General features: G+C 38.8%; 1 protein-coding gene across 1 annotated transcript; it reads left to right on the top strand.

The window, feature by feature from the left end:
• The first annotated feature begins 4,240 nt into the window (after positions 1 to 4,240).
• On the top strand, positions 4,241 to 5,637 carry kctd12.2 (potassium channel tetramerisation domain containing 12.2). Its single transcript, XM_079463425.1, has one exon. The coding sequence runs from the start codon at positions 4,287 to 4,289 to the stop codon at positions 5,106 to 5,108; it is 822 nt and encodes a 273-aa protein (XP_079319551.1). The 5' UTR covers positions 4,241 to 4,286; the 3' UTR covers positions 5,109 to 5,637.
• The last annotated feature ends 16,176 nt before the right edge of the window (positions 5,638 to 21,813 follow it).

The raw sequence follows: 21,813 nt of genomic DNA, 5'->3' as shown, positions 1-21,813 counted from the left end.
GGATCTTTGAGACGTTCTTTTTTATTGTTTTGTTTATGAACAAGCTGCACGATATTCAGAATTTCTATATTTTCAGTCATGCCTAAAATCTTAAGCAAAAGAAGATTAAGGAAACGCTTCATAAATATGAAAAGGAAAGTTGTTTCCCATCTGCCCACAGTCATAAGTGAGTCTCGGTGGTCTTATGATGGAGGACTATTCCCACACTCCAGAACACCGAATAGGCCTTCTGGGAAATTTTTGAAAAGGGTTGTTTAGAAGTCAATGGTGTGTAAACCATCCTCTAGACAGCATCTTGCGTTATTAAATGTTTAGCTTACAGGGAAAAGACTGACCAGAAAATCTACTGAATTCCTCAAATCTGTGACTTTTGTGAGAAGGTTTTATGCGATTGTACATTTGTAAACATTTATAATTAAAAAACGTTGTTGGTGTTATATTATTATTATTAAATCATATATATGATTTTTTTTTAAGTATGGTATGGCAGCTCCCTCTGCTGGGTTTATTGGGTGTACAGTAGCTGATAAACAAACAAAATAATTGTGCACTGAGAGCAGTTGACAAATATACAGATGCAGATATGCACTTGACTGGAAATTATCGTGTTGCTATTATTCAAAGTGTAATTTTATAAAATATTTTAAAGTCTGTTACTAACCAAGATCATTGCCAAGGTCTTCAAGTCTTCCACGTGTACCTCTGGACCAGACGTTTGAAGAATGCAGTGAATTATTTGTTACCCTTTTTGGCTGCCAGATGGCGCTAAAGACACTCATGTCCTCGCATATAGTATTACTCAGCAGTAGAGACTGCTTTATTAATCCTCTCATTTTGGTTAATAATGATTTAAATTTAAATTATTAAATACCAAAAATGTGGAACAATACACTAAGTGGCACAGTGGGGTTTCTTACGGTTGTTTGTCCTAGCCTCAGGATAACTAATAATATAAACCGAATAAAGACTTTGCAAGAATTTCAAATGTATTTCTAAAATGAATACTAACACTGAAGCACAAGGAAACAGGAAGATAACTCTGTGGTGTACAGTGAATCTTTTATGGAAATGCATGTAAATTCTACAGTATGTACAACCTGCATGCATTTCTGGAAAATGAAAAACAAAAGGGTTCATATAAGCAAGGCTTTGTATATTTTCAAAAATACATTTTATATTGAAGGATGTACAGTATATGTCATGTTTTTAAATTCTCTATAGATGGTAAAGCTAATTCAAATTAAAATAAACTGATGCGCTATGTCTAAATGGTTTTCTTTTCATGTTTTTATGTACAGAATTTGAAACTATTGTTTTCTAAGTAAATTATGAGAAAAATATTTACATTTTAAGAAAGTATATTTAATTCAATTCAATTCAATTTTATTTATATAGCGCTTTTCACAATGTGCATTGTTCCAAAGCAGCTTTACATGGGAAAATATGAAACCGAAAAACACAAAAAAGGTAAAACACACTACATGGTGTTAATATAACACGTTAAATTATTCTAGTAAATAATATCTATTGTCAGCAGCCTACCGGTGGTTTATTTAGCAAATTTTGCATTAAGTGAATGCTTGGCTGAAAATATGTGTCTTTAATCTAGATTTAAATTGGGCGAGTGTGTCGGGAAGGCTATTTCAGAGTTTAGATGAGAAAGCTCGACCCCCTTTGATGGATTTAGTTATTCTAGGTATTATCAAAAGTCCTGAGTTTTGAGATCTGAGTGATGGCTTGTAGTGTGATAGAAGCTCTGTTATGTAGGTAGGGGCTAAATCCTTTAAGGCTTTATAAGTTATTAAAAAAACTTTAGAGTCAATACGACACTTAATGGGTAGCCAGTGAAGGGTTGATAACAATGGGGTTATGTGATCGTATTTTCTGGACCTGGTTAGAACTCATTCTACCGGGTTAACTGCATTCTGAACCAACTGTAGTTTCTTATGGATACTACTAAGTAGTGCATTACAGTAGTCAAATCTTGAGGTCACAAATGCATGAATAAGCTTCTCTGCTTCAGCAACACATAGATTATTTCATAATTTGGAAACATTTCTTAGGTGGAAAAAGGCTGTTTTAGTGACATTTTAGATGTGATTCCAGAATGACAGGTTGCTGTCTAATATAACGCCTTGATCTTTTACTGTATTTGTTGGAGTAACAGTACTTCCGTCAACTTGCAGGTTATAATCCGAAATATTCGGTTTAAGTGTATTGGTCCGATAAGTATTATTTCTGTGGAAGCTAATTCCATGTTTTTTAATAATGTTTCCAGGGGGCAACATGTATATTGAGAATAGCAAGGATCCTAGAACCGAGCCCTGGGGTAAAATAACTCACTTGCGCTAGATTTGATGATTCCCCATTTAAATGGACAAATTGATGTCTGTCTGACAAGTAAGATCTGAACCATAGTGTGTATCCCTCAATACCGGTATAATTGTTTAAGCGTTTAATTGTTATGGTCTACAGTATTGAACGCAGCACTAAGGTCAAGCAGGACCACGAGTGAGATGTTACCTTTATCTGATGCTATAAGCAGGACGTTTGTCATTTTCAGTACTATGATGCGGTCTAAAGCCTGACTGAAATTTTTCATGTATGTCATTATGCTGTAATAAACATAACTGAGCGGACACTACTTTTTCTAGTATTTTTGACAGGTATGGGAGATTTGAAATCGGCCTATAGTTTCCTGGGTCATTGGGGTCTAAGTTTGGTTTCTTGATTAGAGGCTTAATGACGGCCATCTGTCCTGGGACATGGCCTAGATTAATTGATGAGTTGATAATGTTATAAATGGGCTCAATTGCAACGGGTAGTAACTCTTTTAATAATTTAGTTGGTATGGGGTCTAATAAGCAAGTTGTAGGTTTAGATGTTGCAAAAAGTTTAATTAAATCTTCCTGTTTTATAGGTGAAAAACACTGTAGCCTTTCTTTTGGGCCGATGGTTGGTTCTAATTCATAGGACAGACTTGAAGGTTGAGTTTTTACTATTTTGTCTCGTATGGTTTCTCTGTAAAAATTATAAATGAATCCATTGCTACCAAGGTGCGGGGGAATAACCAGGCCAGGTGATGTCTGTTTATTTGTTAATTTAGCAACTGTACTAAATAAAATCTTTGGATTTTTCTGGTTAGTTTCTATGAGGTTACAAAGGTGCTCAGCCTTTGATGCTTTTAGTGCCTTTATATAACAGTTTGGCACTAAATTAGAATTTTTGTTAAATGATGATTGCTGAAAACAAAAAACCCCAAACTCACATGTTTGATGATTGATTGAGTTAGTGTTGTTACACTCTTTCTACTCAAACTAAAAATAAACAAACATATTTATAATTACCTTACATGTACCACCTAATTCAGCTTTTTGTTTGTCTGCTGAATAATACAATTTTTATCTACTGCATATTTTGGTATGTGTTGTATTGAGCAAAGTGGCAGAATATTTCCTTTTCCTGCTCAAAGTATTCACTCCAGCTCAAGAGATACCCTGTTTCCAGAGCAAAAGAAAACACTGTTAGAATGGTACACCGTTGTCCAACCATACCCTTCCAGCCCTGCTTTCATACCTCATACTGTGATTTAAAATGTCACAACAGCAGACAAGCGGGATACAAAGTGAAAAATCCCAGTGCAGATACATTCAATATCGGCACTCTTGAAATGTCATTTGGCCAATGAAGAACAAGGGAGAGTTAGTCTTTTAGGGCTGTTGTCATGAGGCCTGCATCTAATGTTTAGACTGCTACCTATAGGTCAAGGTTGTGTTACACAAAAATCTAATTCAGTTCTAAAAAGTAAGTTTAAAAGATATTTATAAAGAAATGTATTTCTAAATCCTGCTCTGTGTTGCAGTTTAATTGTGGTTATTTTATGACATAACCCATGTACAAAAGATTTGCTTTGTTTCCAAGCATGTCCAGTGCTCTGTGGAACAATCTCGCGCAAATGACTCGAATCATCAGATTTTGCACAAACTTGCCAGTTTATTTTTTTAATTTCTTAGCTTTACTTTTATCCAGTGGCCCTAGTAGCAATGACATTTGCATAAAAATATGCTAAAATAAAAAAAGATACCGCTCAGATCCTCACTTTTCGTAACCAAATCCTAGTGTTTCACAGTTTCACTTTATAACGCGGTGGTAGTAAAGAGTTAACAGCCGTCGGATTCCTCCTCCTACGTAACTCGGTTTAGCCTACATAAACAAACCTGAAATATTTATTTGCACTCATCTTCAGTCCAGCGATTGCGCCGAAGGTTTCGCGCAGCTGTGCAAAGATGGACAAGAGTCGCGGATCCTCGGACACATTCCCCGAAATCATCGAGCTCAATGTCGGAGGGCAAGTTTACGTTACGCGGCATTCAACTTTACTCACCGTGCCCAATTCTTTACTCTGGGCCATGTTCGGTCAGAAAAAGCCCACGGAACTTACGACGGACAGCAAAGGGCGCTTCTTTTTGGACAGGGACGGCTTTCTGTTCAGGTATGTTTTGGATTACTTGCGGGACCAGACTCTGGTGTTGCCCGATTATTTCAAAGAGAAGGCGAGCCTACTAAAGGAGGCAGAATACTTCCAACTTCAGGAGCTGGCGAGACGCCTGAGACCTGCGGTCAGTAAGGAGAACTCAGTCAGCGAGGAGGTGTGCCAGAGTGACCCGGAGGAGGCTGCGCTCTCCGGCGCGCTAGCCGGCACCAGCATCACCAGCCCTGGCCCTCGGTCTCCGTTACTGGACGTGAGAAAAACCGGCTACATAACCATCGGGTACAGGGGGTCCTACACCATAGGACGAGACATCCAACAGGATGCCAAATTTCGACGGGTGGCGAGGATCACCGTGTGCGGAAAAACGTCTCTTGCCAAAGAAGTTTTTGGGGATACCCTGAACGAGAGCAGAGACCCCGACAGACCTCCGGAGAGGTACACATCTCGGTATTACCTGAAATATAATTTCCTGGAGCAAGCCTTTGACAGGCTGGCGGAGATGGGCTTCCACATGGTTGCTTGTAGCTCCACGGGAACCTGCGCGTACGCGGGCAACGACCCCAGCGAGGACAAAATCTGGACGAGTTACACCGAGTATGTGTTTAGCAGGGAGTAAAGGGGACTCACATTGTGAATCTTTTTGTTTCTTTGAAATCACTTCTTGGACACGCATCTTCCATCCGTTCGTTACGCACTATACGAAAGTGCAACATGACTCATTATATAGGGACTAGATAGGGTTTTGTGCGTATTTTGGAAGTAACGATTTAACAACAAGCTATTCTGTTGTATGTTTCCTAGAATGCAAATGTCTTTACAAGCCACTGGTGGCAATGTATGGCGTTCAGCTAAAAGAGTGTGAGAAAGCACAAACGTACACTGAGACAAAATGTTACTCGTTTATGCTCCTTGGCATTTGTGAATTTAGTACTTGTCATCAGATGATATGAGATTATCCTCACAGTTTTATTAAGAGCACATGCTAAAGCAACATCCTCAAGCAGCCTGTTCCATGACAAATGCTTTTACAGAAAACCTTGAACCCTCCCAATAGAGAATACTTTGTTTTATGTATTTGCACTTTTATGTACCAAACCTTTAAATCTTAGCAAAGATATCCGCTGGCTTTACACAGAATAAACTAATTATGAAAGACATGCTTGATTTGGGACTCTGAATAACAAGACGTTTTGCAGCAAAACAAATGGTTTGAGTGACACACTGTTCACACATACTGCAGTCTAATATTAAGTAGGCCTACACGGAAAAAGGTGTGCATGAAGTGTGAAATTATACAGAAGCTAGCTAGGTTGTGGTGTACTGTCTTTAACCCCAGGTCATGTTCTGTCACAAAGCATAGGACTACTAAAACCAGAAAAAATGCACTTGCAAAAATGCGGTATGCTCTAGCAGCGAGTGTTTTGGTGTTACTACAAAAGTTGAGGTACTGGGCAGGGACTCAGAAAGGAGACGTGAATGTGACTCTAGAAGAAACATTGTCTGGCCTGAGGAAACAGATGGAGTATTCAGAGACAGAGAACAGGAACTAGGCCTGTCTCTGCTAGCAGTTCTGTGATTGGCTGCACACACACACACAAAGCACAAAGGCTATTAAAGATGCTTTCACTTCATAAATACACTTCAAATATCAGAGGTTTACAAAACAGAAACATATTTTAATTTGTAAAACTGTTGCTTACAGTATCACTGAAATACTGGACCACCTGGAGAGTGTCAAAAGCACAAAGACACTAACAACTTCTCTCTCCATAGGAAGTTGTACCAAGAGGAAGAGAGAAAGCAGATGAGCAGCTAAAAGACTGAACGCATTCACTTTTTTGCAAACTCAATAGGCTACATGCTGCATGTCCTAATGAAAAGAAATAGGAGAGACAGATAATACATTTATGTCAATACGTTTGTTTACGTGAAAATTCAAATCCTGTCATCATTTACTCGCCCTCAGATTTTTCCAAACCTTCATACATTTCTTTGTTCTGCTAAACACAAAGGAATACATTTGGAAGAATGTCAGTAACCAAACAGATCTCATCCCCCATTTACTACCATAATGGGGAAAATAAATATATATTCTATAGGAGTCAATGAGGGATGAGATCTGTTTGGTTTCTGACATTCTTCCAAATATATTTCTTTGTGTTTATCAAAACATACACATTTATACTGGGTTTCGAGCAATCTGAGGGCGAGTAAAGGATGAGGAAATGTTTATTTTGGGGTGAATTACCCCTTTAACACAATGTTGATAATAATGTAAGACAATAATTGAGTTACAGGATATAAAATATCACTAAACTTCAATGAACAATAACAATCTCTGTGATAAAGTGATTCAAATCCTTGTGTTATTGTGAACTTAAGACCGAAAAGGCTGCAACTTTGTTTTTCAAAATGTTAACTGTCATTGATGATGACACAGGAGTTAATGTGCTTTAGTAAATGACAAAACAGTTCAAAGACTGCTTAATGCAATAGCATGGCTAACTGTTTTCACAAGCTTAACTCTTGGTTCCTTCTTGATGCACTCTGCCTACACAATAACACACTGTCATGACATTTGATCAGTTCCTCAAAACACACAAAAGTCCTTCTCTTTATTGTGACTACAGTAAAAAAAGCCCCACATTCAGTGCTAAACTGAAACAGAATTGCAAGACAAATTATAGTCAACGGATACTTCCAAAATATTTTCCAGAGTTTTAAAAATATGTCAGCGTCTCTCTCTTATGGATTGTAATATTTCAGTGGAATACTCTGTCTCTCTCTGCCAGACCGGAGACATTCGCTTTGGAGAAGACAGCAGATGGTCCAGGTCATGGCGTTCATAAGAAGGTTATTTGTTCTCTTCAGTCCGTTTGGACATATACATTTATTCATTCTGCCAACCAAAATAGGTTATGCAGTAACTTGGAAAAATTGATCGCATTGTTCTCAACAGACAGATAGCACTTCCGAATGATCCTACACAGATTCTCAAAACCCTGTCTAACTGAAACTGACACGGCTACTAAACAGATGCGATTCTTCTGTAATGTTGACCTTGAACCATAAATGTCATAAAGGAAAAAACATGCACATGGTTCTGCGAATACACAATTTCACTTTTTGTTGAGAGAGATCTAAGTGCACCGTTATGAACAGTCCAGAAGTCCTTTCCAGCACTAAATGATTTCATGACATGCTTCTTTGCGTTCCTCTGTCATAAACCGCGGGGAGTCTTCGCCTCTATGTACACCAACTCCATAGCAACAAGCACTGATCGATGCAATCGAATGTCCCGCTGCGAGCTCATGAGGTTTGTACCTCCCTACTGTTTGTTTGCTGATGAACACAGGTCAGTGGCTAAAATAAGCATGCCTGTGATGTCAATTATAAGGCATTAGATATCTTTAGAGGATTGCCGGCTCTAATGAAAGTAATTTAAAGGTGAACTCCAGAATAACTTACGGGGAAGAATGAAAAGGATGGCATGGACCTTGCATCATCACTATGACAACCACTTTCAGGGTGTTCACAAAGTCACTTAATGACTGCAGGAGCAGTGAGCAATTGCACCTGTAAATTACTATATTGAGGTGTTTGTTGGCATTATTCAAATGAGATTTTATTTTTCTGTGAGTGAACCAAACACAACATGGCCTATGATTTATATTGTACATTTAGTCTGCTACATCATTTTTGTCGGGGGAGGTATTTTTGTAGACTACTCAAAAAAATCAATAGATCTGCGTTTACTGTTGAACATATTTATTAAACACTCTAAGATACTCTAAAACTAAATTAATGTGTATTTCAGCAGCTCATCTCGAGTCTCTAAAATTAAAGTTTCAGCTTGGTAGGCCGAATGGACTGAAGTGAGCAAGCTAAAAGAACATTTGGTTGGCAGGCTGTCTATAGCACAGTGGTCACTAAGAGGCTTAGAAAATTGAAGTCTTGTGCAAGTCCTTGTGCAGGTCTATACACAGCGGGATTTTTATTTCAGTGCACCATGAATTGAAGCCCCCATATCCCCCAGTATGAAACCGAAGATTTACAGGCTTGTCCCTTCCCCGACTATGTGCCTTTGTTTAAAATTGGTCAGCCATCTTTTCACAGAGTGGGTATGATTTGCTTGTTTATGTTATTTTAAGTCCAATAGAACTAGAAATTTGCTGAAAAACTAAATTATAGGGTGAACATGGGCAACCCAGAGAGACTATGTTTGAATCCACAGGTCATTTTTTTCATTCCAGACGGTTTAGATGAGGTGAACTCTTTGAATACTCCTTGCATCCATGATCAGGAGCGCTATCATATTTTAATATAACATCACACTACATGACCACATCAGAGAAAATCAGATAAACCCGCTATTATCCTCCATAGCCCTGTGGGTTTAATAAAAAGCAGATTTGATCTATTCCTTTTCAGTCTCTCCTAGGGCAAGGACAAAAGGTGGTCTTCTCAGCTGTCATGAGACCAGATGCGTGGTTTTCTTTAGTATGTAAACGGTGTTCACTATTATGGACCAATCAGACAAATTTTCCACTCATTATAGACCAGGTGTGAAAATTTGACTTTTACTGGAATTTGACAGGAATTGATACTAAACCAGTACTAAAGGGGAAATTTTAGCTGGGTATGCTGGTGTCCTCTGTAAATGTCGCCACTGATTTCCACTGTGTCTTCTGCCAAGTCAGGCTTCCGCTCCGTGGAGGTCCGGTTAGACTCACGCTGCTCATTCTGGGTGCGCTAAAGGCCGCCGGCATCAATCAGCGGCGGGGAACAAAAGCTGGGGTTCGGGCGCACACCTCCAGCATCCTGTGCCCCCGCTGGTACTGACACAGGGCTCTTTTGGAGAAAAAGGAACTCCTGCCGACTGCAAAAAGGCCAGGAAATCTACAGTCCCGACACTGTTGATATGAAAAAATTATAGACATATATATACAGACACACAAGTTGTTAGTAATTCTAAATGATATTTTGTATTTTTGCATTTAAACCTCTGTTTAAAGCTGTTGTTATTGCTGTAAAGTGCTAATTCAACACTTCTGCATCTTCTCGAGGTTAAATCATGCGTTGCAATGTAATTTTGACACGTCGCTTTGAAAAGAGCCACTGCAGTAAAGTCTGAGTCTCTGTTTGTTATGTACAGCTGTTCTCTTGATGTTTAAGTATAAGTTTATTTTTTTATCTAATGTATTGATTATCGTTGTTTATCTTTAATATAAGTTCACGGAATCATGGCTACACAGCGGCATACCGGACAATACTATTGAGTTAGCGGGCTACAACACACACCGGGCGGATAGAACGGCAGAGGAATCCGGTAAGACAAGAGGAGGTGGATTGTGCATTTACATCAACAAAGCTTGGTGCACGAACTCTGTTATTGTCGGGAGACACTGCTCGGCTAACTTTGAGTTTCGCATGGTTAAATGTAGACCGTTTTATCTGCCACGGGAATTCACTTCCACCATTATAACGGCAGTTTATATTCCACCGGATGCTGATGCCAAGCTTGCTATGAAAGAACTTCATGCAGCCATCAGTAAACAACAGACTGCTCACCCGGACACTGCATTTATTGTTGCGGGAGATTTTAATCACTCAAACTTAAAGACAGTGCTCCCTAAATTTCATCAGCATGTTTGTTGCCACACAAGAGGAAACAAAACTTTGGATCATGTCTACACAAACATGGCTGAAGCTTACGCCGCGACCCCCCTCCCCTACCTGGGACAATCTGATCACCTTTCTTTGTTCCTCACCCCCAAGTACAATAATCTCATTAATCGTGTGAAGCCATCAGTGAAGACCATCAAGGCTCTCACATCAACAGTTACACCTCCTCTGTATTGGACTACATAAATTCCACCATTGATAGTGTCACAACCCAGAAGCAGATCACCACGTACCCCAATCAGAAGCAATGGATGAACAATGAAGTGCGCCTCCCGTTGAAAGCACGCAACACTGCCTTCCGGATGATGCACAGGCCTATAGTACTTCTAGGGCAAATCTGAAGAGGGGCATCAAAAAGGCCAAGCACTGCTACAAGCTGAAGCTAGAGGAGCATTTTTCCAATTCCGACCCTCGACGCATGTGGCAGGGCATCCAGGCCATCAGTGACTACAAACCCAAACACTCCACCCCCATAGCCACAGATGCCGTCTTCCTGAACGAGCTTAATGACTTTTATGCTCGCTTTGAGAGAGACAATAAGGAAACAGCTACCAAGCTCACACCCTCTGCTGACCACCCAATCATCACACTTAACTCCACTGATGTTCACACTGCACTAAGCCGGATCAACGCGCGCAAGGCTGCTGGCCCAGATGGCATCCCTGGTCGTGTACTCAAGGCATGTGCGGAGCAGCTCTCTGGGGTCTTCACGGACATCTTCTACCTGTCCATCGCCCAAGCAGTGGTTCCAGCATGTTTTAAATCCACCTCCATTGTGCCCATTCCAAAACATTCAAACCCGACATGCCTTAACGACTACCGCCCTGTAGCACTCACACCCATTGTTATGAAGTGCTTTGAGCGGCTGGTCCTGGCACACCTAAAGGTCTCCCTACCACCCACACTGGAGCCATACCAATTTGCCTATCGCAACAATAGGAGCACAGATGATGCAGTGTCCATGGCGCTGCACTCTGTGCTCACACATCTGGACAATAAGGACACTTACTTCAGCTCTGCTTTCAATACCATCATCCCTTCCAAGCTAATCGTCAAACTTGGAAACCTAGGCATTAACAACTCTACCTGCAATTGGATTATGGACTTCCTGACGAACAGGCCTCAGCTTGTTAGGCTAGGCCACATCTGCTCCACCACCACCACCCTCAACACTGGTGTACCACAGGGCTGCGTAGTGAGCCCCTTTCTCTACTCCCTTTTCACACTCGACTGCAGGCCTGTGAACGGATCTAACTCCTTCATCAAGTTTGCAGACGATACAACAGTGATTGGTCTCATCAGCAACAATGATGAGACTGCATACAGGGAGGAGGTCCGGCACCTGGCCACATGGTGCTCAGACAACAACCTGCTCCTTAACACCTCCAAGACAAAGGAGATCATCGTGGACTTCAGGAAGGCGAAATGAGGCACACACGACCCCATCCACATTAATGGGATGGCTGTTGAACGTGTTTCCAGTTTTAAGTTCTTGGGGACTCATATTTCGGAGGACCTGTCCTGGACCACCAACACCTCATGCCTGGTCAAGAAGGCTCACCAGCGTCTCTTCTTTCTGAGGACACTGTAGAAGAACCAACTGTCTTTAACTATCTTGGTGAACTTCTATCGCTGGACGATAGAGAGCATCCTGAGCAACTGTGTCACAGTCTGGTACGGGATCTGTTCTGTTGCTGAGCGCAAGGCACTGCAGCGGGTGGTGAAAACAGCCCAGCGCATCACAGGGACTACACTTTCTCCCATTGAGGACATCCAGAAGAAAAGCTGTCTGGGTCGAGCTCGCAGCATTCTCAAGGACTCCTCTCACCCGGCTCATAGACTGTTTACTCTCCTGCCTCTCGGTAGGCGCTTCCGGTGCCTTCGGCAAGAACCAGCAGACTAAGAAACAGCTTTTTTTCCAGAGCTGTTTCATTATTGAACTCTGCCCCCCACTGATTCCACTACCTCTCTTACCTTGAACTCCAAGCTGCTATAACATCGTTTACATTGCACTACAGGGCTGCATGCATGACTGAACTGTACACATCAGTACTTCGTGTTATTTGCTCTACTGGACTGTTTACACATGCACAGCATCGTTTGCACTCTATAATGCTCACTTGCACATCTAAAATATACTCATTTGCACTAATGGATCACTTTCATAACTGCACTAACTTATCTACTGCACTGTAACTCTATTAACTGCATCTACTCATCTATTGCACTGTAACCTCAATAACTGCATTAACTAATCTACTGCACTGTAACCTAATTAACTGCATTAACTCATCTTCTGGACTGCAACCTATTATTAAATCTTATACTGCACCGTAACTTTAATAACCGCATTAACTCATCCACTGCACTGTTACTTCAACAACTGCATTAACTCACCTATTGCATTGCAACTTTAACAGCTAATGTCAATAATCTATGCACACTTAAATCACTTGCACTATTGTTTAGTCTAAATTGTAATCTGCTCATATCCACCTGTACATTAATGTTCATAGTGTTAATGTTCATAGTATATAGTCATCTGTATATATTGTTCATAGTACATACCTACTGTCATATTTTCATAGTACATACCTACTGTCATATTTTCATAGAACATACCTACTGTAACATATTTTCATAACTGTATAATATTTTCTCAATATTGTTTTCTGTATTTATTCTAACTGTATATCCTGCACTTGCTAATTGCACTTCTGGTTAGACCTAAACTACATTTTGTTACACTGTACTTGTAATGACAATAAAGTTGAATCTAATCTAATCTAATCTAGTCTTTCTGCAAGTCCCCACAAAGTACAGAGCCCTGTTAACTGTGCACTACTGAAAAGGGTTTGGGTCCACTATTACTGCTGACTAACTTGAACAACATGAAAAGAAAAACATTTTCTTAAGTCTGAAAACAGCTGGTAAATGTTTTTATTATTATTAATAAAACAGTAAAATCGGAGGACGAGGTGTAAAGACAAAGATTCACAGCTCTACTATTAATTTGAGTTTTCTATGGCAGTCATTAGGTGATACTTGGAACAACTCATTTAATTTAAGTTTTTTAAGGTGGTACTTGATCTGAAAAGTTTGAGAACCACTGTCCAAGATGTAGCATGTATAGTGCGAAGAGCAGAGGCCCTAAAACTGAGCCCTGTGGTACACCGTACTGGACTTGAAATTGAAAACATTTGGAAAAATAAGATTTAAACCATTTCAAAGCTATTCCATTAATGCAGATATAATTTTCAAGTCTATGTAAGAGTGTGCCATGGACAATGGTGTAGAATGCAGCACTAAGATCTAGCAGCATGTATCAGACGCTAAAAGCAGATCATTTGTAACTCTGATCAAAGCAGTCTCTGTACTGTGATGTGGTCTAAATCCAGACTGGATTTCTTCATTGATGTCATCCCTTTGGAGGAAGGAACATAATTGACTTGAAACAACTTTTTCAAGAACTTTAGAAATGGAAGGTAGATTCAATTCAGGTCTGTAGTTAATGAGTTATGAGGTGTTTTTTACAAAGGGTCTTATAACAGTCATCTTATATGCTTTAGGCACACATCCTAGTGTCAAAGATGACTTAATAATGCTTATAAGATGATCTATAGTTTCTGGGAGCATCTCTTTCAATAGATTTGTAGGTATAGGGTTTAGAATATATGTTGTTGATTTAGATGATCTAATGATTTTAGACAGTTCATTGTAACCTTCGGTAGAAATTATTTGCACATAAATTGCTTCTAAGGGGAGCTGTAGTTATTTGATTGAACAGCTATGTAGCCTTTTGTTCTTATAATTCTTATAAAACTTGCCATGTTTTGTTCATATTTCTTATACATCAACTATGGGTTTTCAGACATGTAGTAATATCATGGTGTTCATTAACACAATTAGAACAGTGGAGGCTACATATCACCCTAGCTGTACAACAGAGATGCTGCATAGGCGCATGCAAAGCCAGATAGCCGTCATGTAAAGCATGTCAAATGTGCCTGTGTCTGGATAGTGTTGGCTGAGGGGAGGTACTGTATATGAGACATTGAGCAGATGCTCACTTGTGCTTTGAGCTATATGTGCTTATATCCGGCACTGATAAGGAGCTTACTTATTTCTCAGTTAGGGTTAGTTCAACAGTTCTGATCAGATGAAAAATGGATGCTCTCACAGAGTCAGTGCAGTCGGCAGTCTCCATGGTGGTTTGTGATGCAAATGATTTTAGGTTGAAAAAGATAGCTGTCCACCTTATCACGTAAACTATTCATATCAACATTAATTGGTCTGCCTTGCCGCTTACACTAGTTCTGCTTATGCGTACTAAATAAAAATAGGTTGCTTGCGGATCAAATTATATTTTGAGGCAGATGATTTGAGACAACATGCTTTTATAGTTGATTTGATCAGTGTCTGCTAGCAAAGACCATCATGGTAGAGACACGTGGAGCTAACTGTCGGCTAAAATGAATGCTCTCGGTTTAATGATATGGCCACTCTGCTTTGTCCTTGCATTTAATAGTGTAAATAAAGATTCATGACCAAAAGACACTAGTTACAAAGTGAAGAAATTAATTTGAGCTTTGGTCTAAAATAAAGAAAACGTTTTAAAAAAATTATTGTTTTCTATTCCACTTTGTTTTATCTAAATGTATCTATATAAGCATAGAGATATGAGATCTGACATGTTTGGTCTGAGATGGAAGATTCTGGGTTCAAGCCTCTGGCGTTCGTGAATAACAGCTGTGTCTTTCCATCTGTCAGTGGATTCACATGCAGCAGTATATTTGCACTATACGGACTATAACTGCTCAGTGACCAACATCTGACATTTCAGGGAAATGCTACAGGGGCATATTTATTCGTTCTTAAGCTTTATATTATTCTGATATGTAATATATATTTATATATATATATATATATATATTTATTTATATATATATATATATCTCACACTACGCATGAACAGAGAAAGCAACAATATAATAAAAAAACGATCTGGCCTTGATGTTGAAGAAAAAAAAACACTTCTTGGCAAGCCTTCCATCTCTAGAGCCAGGAACATATTTACTTTGTATAAATAAAAGATTTTTCTTTAAGCTTTTGCTGGTACTGGATTCAACTGGTAAGTCCCCATAAAGAGCAAAGTTGCGGAAAATAAGTTGCTTGAGAAAACGTACTGAATGAGGTTCCAAAATGGTACTAGTTGAAGCAAAAAACAAAGCAGTTTAGATGATGATCACATGAAGCCTCTTCTGTTCTGGAAACACAAGACGACACAGACATTACAGTACAATGGGCAGACACAAGAGACAATTACATTAGATTTAATCAGAATTTACACTCTAATGAAATGGAGTCCGGATATTTCCTTCGGCATGTTTTGTTGAAATGCACTGACATAATCAAGTATTTGTAATTCTTTTTATGAACAGAAGTGCTTATTTTAGGTTTAGTACCTCACGCGAACCATCCTGTGACGTGAGTCAAGGGATACACAGATTCACAGTACGAAAACCTAATTACAGTGTAACTGATACATAACTACAATTGCACACGTCTTCTCTTAGGATGTCATCTGCTTGCCTCGCTGTGAACAGCAATCTTTCAGGGATCTTCAGCAGGGATCTTCGTCTGAATATTCAATAGAAGCCAATAGAAAGCCTCAGAAGAATACTCCTACACTAACAGAGAGGTCATCTACATACCTTTCCAGACTTCCCCCCAGCTGTCTGCCTCCTTGTGCAGAGGTTTCTATGACAACCGCCCAAGATTGTGCTTGGCTGGTCACTGACCCCAAGTCAACAGAGTCCACCAGACCACACGCTTAACCACTGAAATGTTATAGCAAGATCAGGCCATTTGCTGGAATCATATTAACGTCTTCTGTTTCCCTCCCTCAGATTCTTATGGGAGGACTGTTGGTTTTTTGTCTGTCACTGTAAACATAACATACGATTCTTATAAATACGTTTTATTTTAGGATTAAACGGACTAGGACTAAAAGACTCAGTACTGTCAATTATTCTTTGAAGCACACTCTACAAATTTGTTAATGGAATGTTTCTGGTTCAAATTTGAAGTGTCTAGTATACTGTATTGAAGTACTGTAGCTTTCCTGTAGCTCAAAGGTTAGAGCATGATACTAGCAACGCTAAGGCCATGGGATTGCACATACTCAGAAACAAATATAGTATAATGCAATGTGCGTTGCTTTGGATAAAAGCGTTTGCCAAATGTAAGCTCATTGCAACAAAAAAGGGTGTCAACAAAACCCAAAAGTGTCAACCCAAGCATTCGTTTTTCAAGTGCTATTCACAACTTGCATAAAGAATGTCAACACTAGATTTTATGAATTTCTTCCATCTTTCTTCAAAATATCTTTTGTGTTCTGCGAAAGAAAGTCATACAGGTTTAAAATAAATGACAGACTTAATTTTTCTGGGTGAACTATCACTTTACAGGCAATATTTCACATTTCACAAAGAGTAAAGATACAGTCGTTTTATATATAGATTTATCCGATTTTCATTCGATTGAAAATTCTGTCATCAATTTCTCATTTCAAATCTGCATGATCTTTCTTCTATAGAACATAAAAGAAGATATTATGAAGAAAGTTGGTAAATGATGACAGAATTCATTTTTGGGTAAACCATCATTTTTAGAAGACTGTGTACCCATATTAACACATCAATGTACTCCCACAATAAACACTCCTGTATTTGTCTTTACTGGCTGTAGAGAAGATTGAAAGCAATAGGATCAATTTGGAAACAACATAACACTGAACTGAAACATACACTTATAAAATAATTACTTTTGTTATCTGACCAAAGGCTAAGTCTAAGTCTAAAGTAAACCTGATATAAGCATTGTGTAGAAGACATAGAAAAGTACAGAACAAGAGACCGAATTGAGTGCATTCTTAAGCTCTGCATCACCTCAGGGCATGTGATATTTGTTGTTTTAAGCATTTTTTTACTTTTCATCTCAATAATACACGTTTTGCAATGGCTTGACTTGAGCCCAAATAATTATCCTTCTAATGAAACCACCTGAACAAATGTTATCTCCTTCCTCAGCCCTTGGCATTCTCTTATTTTCTAGCTCGAAACGGATAAGCGGAGAACACAGCGCATTAATGGAATTCTCGGTGCAGCTCTATTAAAAGTCACCTCTACAATCGACAGATAGCGCAGACATTTTCAGAGCAATGAGAGAAAATAAATGAGCAATTAAAGATACCAGAGAGAGGGTTCGAATGTCTGACTGCTGTACTGCGGACACTGCACTGCGTGCTATGAATGTGTGAGACTGTCGCTCTCCAATCAGGCACACAGATTGCTCGGTAAATGAGGAAAGAAATGTGGATGAAAGTAGTTGCCCTCTGATTCTAAATAACAGTGACCCGGAGAGAAAGACAATCTCAGGTCAAAAGCACACACTGATCCGTAAGGCTGACTTGTGACATTTACAAAATGGCAGCGTCCTTAACCGGCTTAGCCAAGATATTTCCATGCACACAAACATTGATACAGTTGGACATACACCCACGCCATTCCTCTATTGCTTCATTTTCTTTTCAATCGGTTCCTTAATTTGGTTCGGTAATCTCAAATAGCATTTTCTAAAAATTTAAACGTCACACAACAAAATGTGTAAGTGTTTTATTGCACCACACCCCCACCAACTACACAAAACCAACACACCACCAAACGTATCTTTTTTTTAATTATAACTTAATATCTTGCCACATTCTTGGACTTTATACCCAATACACAATACAATTTGGTCATTTGTTATGCAGCTTGTATGAGGTGGTAAAATAATTAAAGCCAAAGGCTTTACATATTTATGAGCATCTTAAATTTAGTTGATTTATAAAAATGATTGTGACAATTCTAATTCAGTCTATTGAGTTTCAACAGAAACAAAGCTCATGACAAAGTCATCCAACAGTAATTTGTGAGAACAAAATATTTAATTTATTTTTGAACTGAAAACTTTAGTATGGTGTTTGTTAAACATCAATATGGACGTTTCTTCTCTGCGGTATCTGCAAACATTGCATCTTCTTTTGTTATTTTGGCCAGTTTGTCCCATTTCAATGTTCTGGAAATGTAATTAAAAACAATATTTTTATTTGGAATTTTGTCACTAGTTCACACACTTACGTATAAATATTACTAAATTCAGAAAAACTGAAAATAATCTTGGTGTGCTCTCAATTTGTTCCACGGCTGTACATTTCACATTATAATAGCTTCTAGTGGCTCTATTTTGGTAGGAATAAATGAAACACTGAATGGAAAAGGTCTACATTGACTGCACACCTGTCAATGTACAGAAATGACAGCTGGACCGCTTTCTATTTTCATGCAGTCAATTTATAATGAAGCAAATTTTGTGTCAGAATGGCACTCACACAGTTACTTTCTTATGATGCAGGCGCCGCTATACATCTTGTGGAGGTTGTTAGTTATTCTTTCCATCCTTATTATTTAGCCATAAAGTACCCAAATCATTATTAGCCTGAACACCGGGGTAGCAAAGCCTTAATGCATATCCATGAAAAATAATTCACTCAAAGACCACAGGAAAATGAGAGTAAAAGGTTACTGGATGCAAATTTACATGTACATTAAGCAGGCGCTTTTATCCAAAGCAACTTGGGAGAGTTGAATGGCAAATTAAATGGCAAGCTTCAACCCCCAACAAGCTCTCTCACACACACACACACACACACACAGCTCAATTATTCTGTCTTCCTTTGCACCTTAAACTGCGTACTTTCATTTTTTTCATTGATTGTCCTAGATTTCATTTTCTTCTTTCTCATTCTTACATCTTCATTTACTTTCTCTTTTTTTTCTGTGCACTACGGATTTAACTTAAAAATGAGGCCTTGTCCCGAAAGCATTCTTGAGCTGATGAACCGACTCAATTTAGAAGATCTCATTTTAATATTTTGCAGAGCAAAGCTATATCCGCTCTAACCATTTATAGCAGAACTCAATTGAAAAATGCAACAGATGTTAAAATTAATTTAAAGTGTCAAAATAGATCTCCCACAAATGAGAATATAGTTATGTAAGCGTTCTTGAACGTGATCAGAAAGGCGGAGTGCTGCTTAAAGTGATACTCCACCCAAAAATAAAAATCATTTCATAATTGACTTGCCTAGTTGTTCCAAACCTGTACATAGAAAGATATTTGGAAGAATATTAATGGGACATCATTGACTACCATAGTAAGAAAAATGAGATATTTTGAAGAATTTAGGAAAGCAGTTCTTAGGGTACCTTTGACTAACATAAATAAAAATTCTACTATGGTAGTCAATGATGTCCCAGAAATGTCAGTTGCTAACATTCTTTCAAATATCTTTCTTAATGTTCATCGGAACATTTACATTTATACCGTTTGGAACAACTTGGGGGAGGTGAGTAATTCATGACATAGAAGAAATATTAATATATGAATTTTCTCTTAAATCTGTGAAAAACTAAAGGATGAGACTTTCAATAAACAACCACTCTCAAACCCAAAACCCAAGAAGAAGATAAAAAGTGCTCTATGTGGCTATTGTGCTGAATGATCTTTTGAAGTGACAGATTTATGTGAACAACACAACCAAATTCAATTCCTTATTCATTAAAAATCTTGAAATTCATTTGAGCTCTAACTGGCATGTCCATTAGAGCAGCGTCTGATTTTGGAAATATAGGTATGACATTAGATAAATAATGACAGGATGAGGTTTTGGTTGTGGGTGTAAAGCCTAACTTGTGCAGCTAAATTTCTCTACGCTTAATATGACCATCTGCTTCACGTCTGATATTAATCTTATTTGCCTGAAAGGCAATGATATTAAAACATGTTTTGAAGCACATTTAGAAGACACGCAAGCACAATCCTAATAGAAACGCATATTGAGCTACAAGCTGGGGCTGTGCAATGGATCGGAAAGTAATCGTAATCGTAAATTTTACCCTTCAACAATTACAAAAGCAAAATAATCGAAGTAAAACAATTATTGTCCCACATTACATTTTGCAATTATCCTGTTTTCTTGTGGTATAAATCCACAGCTCGCATTGTCCAATGAAACCGTCTACAGTTGTAAGATGCATCCTGCTTTTGTCAGTGTCTCTGACAGAATAACTTGAAATCAATGTTATTAATGTAGGAAAGTTTAAATGTCCAGAAACATTCACTATTATAACTCTTGTATAGTCTAAGCATTGGTTGTCCCATGTGTTTTCTTTTCCCATGGGATCTTTTGTACAGCTTTTTTAGATTTAGAATACACTTTCGTGATCTCCATACTGACAATGACGTTTACACAGATCTCCAGAAAAACTCAAGAACAGAAACAGGAAGTGTGTCCCAAGACCAATGAGGTTTTGCTTTCCATTCACTTCCCACGGCAAACATTTCATCGGCTCTGTGAATCAGCAGTCTACTTTCCTGTAATAAATAGTTTAAATTATGTTTTCTATAGTTTATGCGGCAAGACCACAACATGCATTGACAGCATTTTCCACACCAGCCTGCATTTTGCCAAAATCTGTTCCCAGGCTCACCCAAGCTTTGTGTTGTTTGTATATAGCTGTGCAAGGGAAGAAATCTTTGGCTGGGAACAGTTACACTGCTTTAGGGCCTTAGAGAGACCGCCCTAGTTCTGCCATTACGAGAAAGAATAAGCTAAATGAGTTCAAACTAAACTCACTCCACTACTACGGAGAAGTACATATGTGACTTTAAAATAGGGCATGTGACATGTACTAGCTAAAGGGAACCGTAAAAAATTACCAGAAACTAAACTTAAATGTCAACATGCATAAAAGTAAAGACACAAGAACTAAAATAGGTCAGCTTATGTGGACATAAATAGTGAGGTTTAAGTCGCTTGTAATGGACAAAACATACCGCTGTCTGGACTTATATTGGACATATTCAATTTCAGTGGCACAGTTGTGCTTAGTTTTATATGACCCAGGTTTTATTTTCCCACATACAAAATACAATTTCAGGGTTTTTTGAGTCAGTTAAAATCTCTTGTAAAATGCTCCCAACTGCCCACTGGTTTCTCAAAGGGATTCTGAAGATCAAAGTCATCTGATCCATATCTCAGATAGCACGAATTCAGATTCCCTGCCAAACTACTGTAGGCAAACGACACATCTGAAACTCACATGCACGCATCTACGGAATGCTACACTTTATGGGTGATGTGAACCCTTGCGGCTAGCACGCTAAGGTCACGACTTCCATAACAATCCTGGGAAGAACGCGCTGCTGAGGGAAGAGTTTTCTGCGTAGACTGAGACGGACGGAAGGGCAGTGTCAAAGAGCATCCTTTAGTGTTTAAAATGAGTTTAAAGTAAACCGCTTTCCAAATGTAAGCCGTTTGATAACTTGCTATAAAAGAAAAGCAGGAAATCGTGAACTAAAAGGGAAGCGGATAGCTATTATTATGCCAACACTCATGCATGGAGTCTACAGGGTAATTAAAATAATCCAGGCACGTCTGTCCCACAGAGCCATTGAAAATGAGGCTGCGGTGGTAGAAAAGAAGATGAGGCCTTTCAGACTGGGGACCGAGATAATGACAGGAAGCAGAA

The sequence above is a fragment of the Barbatula barbatula genome, assembly GCF_947034865.1.
Source record: "Barbatula barbatula genome assembly, chromosome: 8".
NCBI classification, from domain to species: domain Eukaryota; kingdom Metazoa; phylum Chordata; class Actinopteri; order Cypriniformes; family Nemacheilidae; genus Barbatula; species Barbatula barbatula.
The sequence above is the reverse complement of the archived record's forward strand: the minus strand, read 5'-3'. Positions and strand labels throughout refer to the sequence as shown.